Here is a 12056-nt window from a genome sequence, read left to right as displayed (position 1 = left end):
TTTTGCGTTCACAGACGGCTGAGAAATATTGCTCTTGCAAAAAGAAGCATATATAAGCCTGTGCCAAAATTGGCTTGCTTTCCCCTTTGGCAAAAGGGCAGGTTTTCAGTGGGCGGGGTTATCTGAGTGTCATTTACGTAACAAAAACCTTAAGTCCAGTAAAATCCTTTCTACATGTAATACGTAAATGGTGCCCTTGCCACTTTAATGCAGGTAAGGCAAGTTAAGTTGAAAATGCCTAAGCATCGTCCCTTCTGTGGATGCGGAGCGAATCCGGACTGTACCAATGCGGACTGAGGCCGATAGGAATCCGGACTGTACCAATGCTGACTGAGGCCGATGGGAGTACTGGGCCATGCACAATTGGTGACTGTGTTACCCAGAGTGTGGGAGGGTTCAGTCAGTTAGGGCTTCACATCTCAACACTAGCGGCACCCCCGTCAGTCAATCCGACACCCACGGACTACATATTAAAGCCGCACATAAAAGGTCTTCCTCTGACTCCACTCTGTGCGAGCTCAGCTGCAGTCTGCACTGTGAAAAGAAGTAGACCGGCGACACCAAGTGTTTAGGAGGAGAACTGCGGCCGTCCGCACTCTCTCGAATCGGCATTGGAATTTGATGGCTGATTTTGCGGAAATGCCTCATTTTGGCATTTCAAATTAGGGTGGGAACTGAAAGTGTTCAGCCCCACTTTGGGGAACCAGATTTATAAAAAAAAAAAAGAAAAGAAAAAAATTTAGGTTAAGGCTAAGCACTCCGTATAACACCTCTAGTGTCTGCGGCAAGGATGTCACATTCCTATGCTAAATGGCTGCGAGGGTCCCCAGGAAGGGACAAGACCATTTGTCTCCGGTCCGCCACTTAACTCAACCTTTTGATATGTATGACTGCAAACTGTATATCTAGACACCATGGGCAGAGATTCTCTCAGCGCCCGAATGTGCTGGGTCTGTCTCTCCCTTGCACATTGAATTAAACAACAAATTCTCTGAGGAAACTTTGTCAGCGTGTTCTTCATCATCCTGCATTTGACTCCACGAATAAGGGCAAAATATCCTAACAGGCTAAACACACGCTCAAAACCTCGCAGTACGAAATACAAAATCTCATACGGACCGTTTTATGCGGGAAACCCACCATCAGTCCTCATTCACCTTCTGTTCCTCAGCAGTCCAATCAGGGGGGCAATTATGCAACTGCAATTATATGCAAACGAGCCATGGATCTGGATGCTGTTCGTGTGATTGGAATTGGACTTTCCCTCCCCCCTTAGGCGCACTGGGCCCGACCCAGGCAAGGCCAGCCCTTTATTCTTGATTAGGCGCCTGAACTCGACTGGGCCCGCTCGAAACGGAGCCTCCGAAACCACAGGAGGTCAGCCCCTCAGCCTCTCAGCCCCCCTGCATGACTTATTCATGAAACCTGAAAACAGGAAGGAAACGGGCTCCTTGATCCCTGAAGAGAGAGAGAGACTCCCCCCTCGCCTCTGTTGCACAGGCCTCGTTGTTAAAGAAGACGCTGGGTTTATTTTTTTTTCCGTTTTCTTCCCCCCCCACGTTGGACGAGATGCTGAACTGGCTCGCCGGTTATCGCTCGTCTGGCACCTCGATGTGGGCGCCCAGTCTTTGTCCTAAGTGTGCCCTGGAGCGGTGACATTTCGAAAGCCAGCGAGTTTACTTCATGAACTCCAGAAGCGCGGGTGTGTGGTCGGTGTATCGCTCTCTAACGACAGCTTTAAATCTGTGGCCAACTGCCGCTTCGTAAAGAACTGTAGCGGTAACCCTATCAGCGCTGCCGACTGACCTTCTCACCTTCCGGTTTTTCTGCGTTGGGAGCGCCCGCAGTTCAGCAGATCAGTTCTTTGAATCCGGGTCTGTGCCGGAAAAGGTTAATTAGCTGATGTTCTCTGACAGATATAAACCTGGCTTGCCTGGATATGTCTGGAATGAGCCCCGTTAGTTAGTTAGCTAGTTAGTGTGTTGCTGTCCATCATTTTGGCTATATCGCACGCTATTTTCCTATAGGTTACCAATATCAAACTTGTGTATTATTCATACACAGTAAAATATTTAATGTTAAATCAACACTTGCAGAGTACATATGGTCCCAATGGGACTCACAAGTGTGGTACTCCATTAGAGCGGAATTATCATCGGACATTTTTACCGTGAAATTACAGTTACCTGAGGCCTGAGACCAAGCCACGTATTCACAACGAGGAACTTCAGTATGAATATGCCGACGTCTTTGTCTTCCTTTTTAAGAATCAACAAAGGAACGGGACATGAACAGCGAGTCACTCACATCGAGGGATTGTACTAATTTATGTGCGCCGCTAATTAATTAGATGACACATGGATAAGTCATCTTCCTCGTTAAAACTGAAAGAAAAGCTTTCGTCAATTCCTCATAACCGCCCTGACTGGTCCGGCGTTCATACCAACGGTTAATACCGAGGTCGGCAGATGCAGCCGCCGCTTCGCGGAGATCGTTATTTTGGAAGTGTTTCGCGTGCCGTTGGCGGGCGATCCGGGCCCGCTGACTAGCAGTGGACAGGAACGCAGGCGGTGCGATCACAGATCCGTGTGGTCGTTAGCCAAGTTCCGGCTGACTAATGCTTTTTGATCGCATAAATGCGGCAACTTTTGACAGATTGTTAACTGAAAACCCGAGCCCACTGGGAGGGGGAAGCACATATTGGGAAGCAACGAGCGGCAGGTTTTCCCGGCAATTACAGAACACAGAGCACAGTTCAGCGGATTTTATGAACTACCCCAACTCATTCCTTCTGGTCATACTTTCGATACTTTTTTCTTCGAGCCCTTTTTATGTTCTCATAGAGATCAGATTTGATTGACGTCAGCTCTCAGCTATAGTTCTTATGCTGCAGCACAATAGGGATTCTTCCCACCGCTTTAATTGTTTTAAAAGAATTTGTGTCCAGCTGTGCGCTAACCATTTCATAATTCCCTTGTGGGTAGCCAAGGACAAGTCACGGTAGTTACCTCACAGTTTCCCTGATTTTGACCTCACCTCCATCCGCACAGAGTACAATTCTGCTCCATTCTTTTTGTTTGAATACACATTTTACAGTGTTTACCAATAAACTCAAATTACAGTACTCTTATTAGAGTCTTTTTTAATAACCTATGAGATAGCCACACACGACTTCAGTTTTTAACGTATTAAGAATCTTTCATAGCATTATTCATAGTACTATTTTAAAACTCTGTTTATTTAAACAGTTGTAGGACTTGCAGCCTGTAACTAAACAAATTCAGTTACCTGACCCCTATACTACATGACCACCCCATTGGCGAGGCACATAAAGTGCTTATGGGGTGGCTGGGTAGTACAATGTAGGCTCAGAGACGGTGGGGGGCTGGCTACAGGGGCCGAGCCACTGCCCCTTTGTCCTTCTTGGCTGAAATTCCCCTTTGGGAAATAAATAAATATTATTATTATTATTATTATTATTATTATTATTATTATTATTATTGTTGTTGTTGTTGTGTTGTTGCTGCTGTTATTGTTACAGTAATGATTACTGTTATTAAATTGCCACAGTGGTAGTGATGTAGTGTGCCGACATTGAGGGCGGGAGGGCTTTTTCTTGGCTTGAGCCCCAGCCCCTCGGAATGTCTGTGCACGCCCCTGCGGAGGTTGCAGGTTCTACAACTGTTTATATTACAGTTTTTTACGATTGCTTTGACTCATTTCGCACAGCAGAATTTCAACGTACAAAACTCAAAAAGCAAAGTACCAAACTGACTTGCAGAATTCTTACCTTTAGACACTACATCCTATGCTGACATACAAAGTGCAAAACTGTCAATACAAAGTGCCAAACTCTAAATCATATGCTCCGTTCTCAGAATACAGCCACCTAATATTATAACAATGTTCAAATGCGTATTACTACAAATGCAAATCACTAAATCAATTCAACAGGTGTTTGTAGTCATGTCTCAGTACTTCCAACAACCTTGCCCAGGTGAGTAGCATTGCAACACAATTGATAAGCTCATCACCACTACATAAAAGGCTGCTTAGAAATGGCAGTTTCTGACAACATGGAGCAGGTCGGTGAGGTTGAGGTTGGTAAAGAAGGACAGGGTCGTGGACGGGGTCATGGTTGTGCACAGGGTCGTGGTCGTGGTCGTGGACGGGATCACGGTCGTGGCCAAGGAGGCAGATGAGCAGTGTCCACCTTACTCCCCCTTTCTGAACCCCACCAAGGAGTTCCACCTCGGCCTGGAGGTGGAAGGCATACGATAGGCGTCCATATGAGCAGGCAACGCTCCTTCAGGCCATGGATGAGGCATGCGATGACATTACAGCCCAGCAGTGTCAGGGGTGGATAAGGCACTCTAAAAGATTTTACCAGCGCTGTCTTGCCAACGAAGACATCAGATGCGACGTCGACGAAATTCTGTGGCCAAATGCAGCGGAGAGGCAAAACGCTGCTTAAGCACCAAAAAACCTTTTTTTTTTTACTTTACAGTAAAGTTTGTTGTTACTATAACTGTTTTTTTTAAACTTCAACGATGAACACATCCACTGTTCTGACACTATGATAAACTTTAGCATGAAATACAATCTAATTTGGTTCAGTTGTTTATATTGTGCATGCTATATATGATTTTGAGCCCAAGATGAGTATTGTACCAAAGACCAAAGAACACTTTCCAACTCTTTTTTGATCAGAAAGATTTTGTGTTTGGCAGCATTATTTGATGATGACTGTTGTATATTGAAAATGCAGCAATGATTTAACTTCATTATTTGAAATATCTAATGTTCTGGTGCTGTGATAAACTTTTGCATATAATATTCTCTGATTTGACACTGGTATTTTTATTTTGCATGCTATATTACATTTTGAACCCAAAATGAGCAGTATAGCATTCTGTGTTAAGAGTTTTGCACATTGAAACTATGTTGTGCAAAATGAGTCAAAGCAATCGTAAAAAACTGTAATACCACAGAACGGGTTGTTTATGTCCTGGACGCTGATTGGCTGAGACCAGGTTCTACCTTGATTGAAAATTTTATGTATTACAATTTTTTTACAGATTTATACGAGTTTGGCACTTATTAACAGTTTGCACTTTGTATGTCAGCATAGGATGTAGTGTCTTAACGTAAGAATTCTGCAAGTCAGTTTAGCACTTTGCGTTAACAGTTTTACACTTTGTATGTCAGCATAGGATGTACTGTCTTAGAAAATGAATTTTGAAAGGCAGTTTGGCACTTTGCATTTTGAGTTTTGTACATTGAAATTCTGCTGTGCAAAAGGAGTCAAAGCAATTGTAAAAAACTGTAACAGTAGTCCGAACAGTCTGTTTGTAAACCGTTACTTAGAAAATAATATCACAAAAGAAATAATATTACATTGTCAGTCGGTTCTATACAGTGTAACCATTTTATAAAAGGCAATACTGCACCGGAGGCCATGCTGTATGGTGAATACAGTCCCGGTTATCGGGGGTTGCAGGCACTCTGCTTCACGTTGTGTCTAGCCACACCCACGCAGCCGTGAATGTATTCACCGTACAGCACAGCCTTGAGAGCCGTATTGCCTGAACGATTCGTAAGCTTTGTCAGTTGCCCTGGATAAGAGTGCCTGCTAAGCACCTGTAATGTTTATTTGTTTATTTAAAGGATCCCCATTGGCTGATGCCGTGGCAATCAGCTTCTCTTCCTGGGGTCCACACCTGAAAAATGTAATGGTGTGATTTTCAGGGGGGCTGGTGGCAGGGCGGGACGGTTGAGAGGGGTGGTTTCTCCCCATTTTAACCCTCTCCCCCCCCCCCCCACCCCACCCCGTTCCTTGCAGTGGTGTACGTGTGCTGTGCGTGGGACACGTTTCGGGACCTGATGGTGCACTTCCGGAAGGAGGGCCTGCCGCAGGAGGAGTACGTCTTCTTCTACATCGACGTGTTCGGACGCAGCCTGGTCACCCAGCTGCCCCGCCCCTGGGCCAAGGGGGACGCCAATGACTCCATCGCCAAGGAAGCCTTTCGGGTGAGAGGGGTCGATGGTTCGGCCGCTTCGGCTCGAAAACATCGGAAACTTCAGATACAAGCTTACGAGCAGTAAATAAAACAGGAAAATATAACGCATGGATGAACATTGCCCTGGAAGTGTGTGTGTGTGTGTGTGTGTGTGTGTTTGTGTGTGTGTGTGTGTGTCTATAAAAGAGAGGATGATCTGGATATTCAGAGAAGCTCTCAGATAATGTGTGTGTATGATTGTGTGTGTGCATGTGTTGTGTGTGTGTGTGTGTGGGTGTGTGTGTGTGTGTGTGTCTACAAAAGAGAGAATGATCTGACGTGTGTTCAAGACGATGAGCGTTAGATAAACTTCATATTTTCAAACTTTTTTCCGTTCGCCGCGAGCATTAGCTGACGCTACCTAACAGTCTGAAAGGGTCTGAAAGGGTAGTGCGCTGCGAACCAAAATGACTGCTGACAGGAAAGATGCCGAGAGAACAAAGGTTGCCCGTTTCACTCTGAAATTTGAGCGAAAAGTAAAATCATCTCATCGAGGGGTGACTTCCTCGGCACATCACGCTATTCTGCAGATCTCTTCACTGGTCTAGTTGGGCTACATGACAATGCTTGTGCACTTGTATGATGTATGTTATGTCTAACATCACAGAAGCCACTGGAAAATGACCCTCTGTTCAGTCGCATTTATTAAAAATGCATTGGTGGCAAATTAAATAGAACGTTCATTTAAAATTGTTCAACATTGACTGTTCGCTGCAAACTTGAACACACGTCTGGACTTCAGAAAATCTCTCAGATGATATGTGTGTCTATGATTGTGTGTTGAGAGAGTGTGTTTGTGTGTGTGCCCATGTGCATGAGTGTGTGTGTGTGTGTGAATGTCCATGTGTGTTGAATATGTGTGTGTGTGTGTGTCCCTCTGTGTTGAGTGTGTGTGTGTGTGTGTGTGTGTTCAGAGTTCGTGTGTGTGTGTGTGCGTGTCCATGCATGTTGAGAGTGTGTGTGTATGCCCATGTGTGTTGAGTGTGTGTGTGTGTGTGTGTGTTCAGAGTGTGTGTGTGTGTGCGTGTCCATGCATGTTGAGAGTGTGTGTGTATGTCCATGTGTGTTGAGTGTGTGTGTGTGTGTTCAGAGTTTGTGTGTGTGTGTGTGCGTGTCCATGCGTGTTGAGAGTCTGTGTGTGTATGTCCATGCGTGTTGAGAGTGTGTGTGTGTGTTTGTGCATGTGCTTTCACATATTCCATGACATCTCATTTTTAGACAGCGTGATTCAGATTCTGAAAAGTCAAAGGCCGTAACACATGTTCTATACATTAAGGGCCTGATTTACTAAGACCTTTAGCAGGTGAACACACAAAGATTGGATTTGTTTTGCCAACCGCATTGGTTGTGTTAAATCAGGCCCAAAATAACTGACCCTCGGTCATGCCTTCCTTATCATGAATCTGTTGTAGTGATGACTACAGTTAACTTTGCAACTTCTGAATTTATGACTATTTGAGAGTTTCATAACCTGAGTTCCAACAGTAGCGATACAATTTGGGCTGTCCTTACATGTGGCACCTGTTGATTAACACATTGTAATAAATCTCTTGATTGATTGATTTGTTTCGCTTTCTGTTTTGTGTTGGTTGTACATTTCCATGCAGCCACAAGCACGCCAGCTGGCCTCAGCAATACACTTATTGTTATATGTTCAGAAAGTCCGTGTGTTTGCAACGTATTGCTAAGGTGTGTACATTTATATTGCCGTATTCGGTGGCGTGATCCACGTGTCTGTCTCTCTGTCCGTCTGTCCACTGGATCTGCGCAGAGCGTGAAGATAGTGACCTACAGGGAGCCACAGAACCCCGAGTACAAGGGGTTTGTTTCGGACCTGAAGGCCGACGCAAAAGAGCTCTTCAACTTCACGGTGGAGGACTCGCTGGTGAGTGGGAGGAGGCGGGGGGGTTGCGGACGGAAGGGAACGGGGCCGCTCTCGACACTTAGATTAACTTTATTTTGAAAGGTTTTTGCGTCAAACGAGCGAAAAGCTCAAAAGGATTGGCAAATGTCTCTTGGTCAAGCTGACAGTACACCGTCGACAGGTGGAAAGAAAAGAAACAATTGTCACGTTTGCGCTGGGAGGTAAAAAAAATCATGTGATACATGAGTCAATTATCACATTCCCCCAACTCCAGTGATCTGCATAACTTGCCTCTAATGCCACCTTTCCATGGTTGCCGCATGGAGAGAGAGAGAGAGAGAGAGAGAGAGAGAGCGTACCCACACAAACTCAAAATAAGATACACTAACGTCTTCATACTTCCCCCTCATGGATTCCGGGCAAAAACCATGAACTAAAACAGAAAGCTAAAATAACAAAGACAAAGAAAAGAAAGTAAAACGCAGCCACCGCTTTTTCAGTGTGCTGCTCGTAGCTGACCCGCTGTCCAGCGGAGACAAAACCGCTTCTCTGGTGGGCCGAATGCTACATGGTGTTAGGCGGTACAGTTTTTATTTTTTTTCCACTGAGCACAGGAAGTGAACATAAAAAGTGCAATTACCTATATATCATCTGTGCAAAGACGGTTGAATGAGACCGTAAGAAACCCTTCAGATAAACCAAACAGCGGAAGTATCTGAGTGGCGAAGAAAGAGCCTGTAGTCTTACCCGGTGCTTCTGGAATGGGAGTAATTAAATATTATCTCAATTATTTGACTCCAAAAATAATGTTTTAATGGTTTTTCTTTCCTCTGTGCTAATAGCTGTACGCAGAAGCAGGAGACTCCTTTTTGCCAGTAGTGTGGCTCAATGCGGATCGCTATCTTTGCAGATGTGGACGTGCCTCTGGCTTGTGTAGCCTGCATAAATACAATTGTGTGTATCCTGCAACGACACTAGTGTATAGGCAAGTGACTACGGGGTGCAGATACCCTGAGTTCTATGTGTATGCTAGGACCTTAAAACTGCTAGGTGTGCAGTGGTAAGAGTCAAAGGGGAATGCCAGGTTAAAATGAATGGAATGTATTCAACAGTATGTCAATAATTACAATATACAATGGTGCAAAAGTGTGTGTGGAGTTGAATGGCTGTATGCATACGCATAGGAGACTGTGTTGACGAGTCAAATAAAGACACAATCGTGACAAAACTCTGCAGATTAATGATCCCGCTCGCATTATCTCCGTAAGCATTTCACACCGGGTTAACCTTTGTACCTGGCTGGGCGCTGACCCACTGCTCTCAAGTTCCTGAGTCAGCACCCCACCAAAGACAACAACTTGTTCTGCATGAGGTCGGCTTTCCAACATTACAAAACATTATTACAGAGTATTATGGAGAACCGAAGGTTCACGTGATGCTGATCCAGTAGGAAGTTTTGCAACTGAGCGCTGTCTCTCTATCACACCCTGCTGACTCCCTGTCAGGGCAGTAAACAGTCTGTTTTCCTTTTGGGGGTCTGATAAGACTTCTGTGAACTGCCCTACGAGACTAATTATAACTAGGAAATAAGTTTGCAGCGGTGTATGCTGACAGAAAACACAAGGCTTGAACGCTGTGATTAAATACGATCGTGGACAGTTTGTCTCCTCTGTCTTACTATTGCGGTGCTCAGTGTAAACCTGTCCAAAGAACAAGATTAATCTTTCTGCTTTGGTTGTTACGGACAAGTATCTTGCATCTGCGCAAGATATAGAATAATTTTTTTGTCTGTGTTCCACGACCTTCTGGGTGTCAGTGTCTTGCTGATGAGCCAATCATTTGCAATCAGCTAGTTCAGAACCTTGCTCTATGAAAAATTCCATAGAAACAGCATTAAGCATTAAGTACAACTTCCTGCTTGGAAATACGCTTAAATCTTCCTGTCAACAATTTATGGCACAAAAACAAAAGGGAAATTCCAGCAAGATTGTTGCCAGGCTGCACTCAAGAGCCAGGCTCTCTGATGCAACAAACAAGATGTGGTGCAGGCAGAAGTAGACATTAATCAGAGCTCCAGCAGAGATGAGAAGCGAACATCGACCATCGATCAGAGCCCCGACAGAGATGAGAAGTGGACATTGATCATTGATCAGAGCTCCAACAGAGATGAGAAGTTGACATCGATTAGAGTTCCAATTGAGATGAGAAGTTGACATCGATTAGAGTTCCAATTGAGATGAGAAGCGAACATCGACCATCGATCAGAGCTCCAACAGAGATCAGAAGTTGACATTGATTAGAGTTCCAAATGAGATGAGAAGCTGACATTGATTAGAGTTCCAATAAAGAGGAGAAGTAGACATTGATTAGAGTTCCAATAAAGAGGAGAAGTAGACATTGATTGGATTTACAATAGAGATGATTCGAGCTGCACAGGCAGAGAAGGGCCAGGAGCGAGGGAAAGGGTGTGGCTGGCTAATAATGACTTGTGGGGATAAGTGTGGTCTCCTCGGGATTCGTGATCAAACTTGCACGCGTCTCCGTCTGTTTCACGCCAACACCCATCACCCCTTTATCTTGCCCGTCCTGTCACAGAACGACCGTGCGTCAGGTCCGCTCGTCTGTCTGTTCCTGTACCTGCAATATCTGCGTCTACATTCTTTATCTGTTTGGCTGTTTTTGTAGATATAAGTAGCTGGAAATCTAGTTATCTCTCTCTTTCTATATTTCTATCTTCCCAGCTCTCTCTCTCTATCGCTTCCTTCTCTCTCTTTCTGATTTTTTCTCCCCGTATCTCTGGCGCTCGGAAATTGTTGCTGGGGTGAGCTGGACCACTGGGAGAAGTCCACAAGCATCATTGGGCCGAAGTACGCCTGCAGTTTCTATAACAACCTCACTCTCCACACAGCAAATCAAGACCCCCTCCCCCCCGCCCATATATGGTTGTTACAAGCCAGAGCCATTACTGCTCACTCTGTGTGTGTCTGCTAACAAAAAACCACAAAAAACACCTGTCACCTCCACCTTTAATGCAGCTTTTTTATTGGTGACTGAGCTAATCACCTCATGACACCTTAATAATTAAATGCCGAAATGTGAATTATTGTATACAGCAATTCACATTTTGACATAAAAATATTTTTTGAAAAAGGGATCCAAAAGGCTCCTCTGTGTCCCCATAGAGGAACCCCGTCTAGCATGAGTGTTCTTTGTTAGGCAAAGAAGTCCAATCTGGCAGCTTTCACACTTTTCACACTTACCTCAGAGGGTTCCACAAACTATTTGTGGGTTCCCCTTTGAACACAAGCCACAGAACCCTTTCAGAAACCCTGGGTATTGTACGGTTGTGTAACCTAGTTTCTGGACGTGCTGTCCTGAATCATGTGTACTTATTTACGTGCAGCTGTATGTGTTCCTGGTGCGGCCAAATGCACACTTCCGCAGACATGGACCCTGAAGTCTGATGCAATCTGTGGAAGCTAATTTGGTAGAGTGGCTAAGGGAGCAGTGGAGGCTATCGTATGCTGATCACAGTCCGAAGAGAGCAGAATGCTAGTGCCTGATTGGCCAGCAGATTCAATATCGCACCACTTGAAAGCAAAACATGTAATCAATGAACTTTAAGTGAGGTCACAGGTGGATTTTGCTCCTCCCCCTTTCTTTCCCCAGATGAACTTGATCTCGGGGGGCTTCTACGATGGGGTGATGCTGTACGCCCAGGCCCTGAATGAAACCCTCGCACTAAGTGGGGGCGGGGTACCCCCAGGGAAGGACATCACCAAGAGGATGTGGAACCGCACCTACCATGGTGAGTGAATGAGTAAGTATGAGTGAGTGAGTGGGTGTGTGAGTGAGTGACTGAGTGAGTGAGTGAGTGAGTGAATGGGTGTTTGTAAGTGAGTGAGCTAGCGAGTGAGGGAGTGAGTGAGTGAGTGAGTAGTGAGTAAGTGAGTGAGTGAGTGGTCGTGAGTGAGTGAATGAGTGAGTGAGTGGAGTGAGTGAATGAGCGAGTGAGTGAGTGAGTGGTTGTGAGTGAGTGAGTGAGTGAGTGAGTGGTTGTGAGTGAGTGACTGAGTGAGTAAGTGAGTGAGTGAGCGAGTGAGTGAGTGGAGTGAGTGAATGAGCGAGTGAGT

At 45.1% G+C, this 12056-nt stretch overlaps 1 protein-coding gene across 2 annotated transcripts in view; it reads left to right on the top strand.

Annotated features, from left to right (window-relative positions):
- LOC135260244 (atrial natriuretic peptide receptor 1-like) overlaps positions 1–11766 on the top strand; it is a 28205-nt gene extending 16439 nt beyond the window's left edge. For both annotated transcript variants that reach the window (XM_064345483.1, XM_064345484.1), the window contains exons 3-5: positions 5843–6030; positions 7831–7944; positions 11593–11766. In XM_064345483.1, coding sequence (XP_064201553.1) covers positions 5843–6030; positions 7831–7944; positions 11593–11739 — 449 coding nt within the window. In that variant the 3' untranslated portion in view covers positions 11740–11766. The remainder of the gene's footprint in view (positions 1–5842; positions 6031–7830; positions 7945–11592) is intronic.
- Positions 11767–12056: the final 290 nt, after the last annotated feature.

The sequence above is a fragment of the Anguilla rostrata genome, chromosome 8 (genome assembly GCF_018555375.3).
Source record: "Anguilla rostrata isolate EN2019 chromosome 8, ASM1855537v3, whole genome shotgun sequence".
Classification (NCBI taxonomy): Eukaryota; Metazoa; Chordata; class Actinopteri; order Anguilliformes; family Anguillidae; genus Anguilla; species Anguilla rostrata.
Note: the sequence above shows the minus strand (reverse complement) of the source record. Positions and strands in the feature narration are given on the sequence as shown.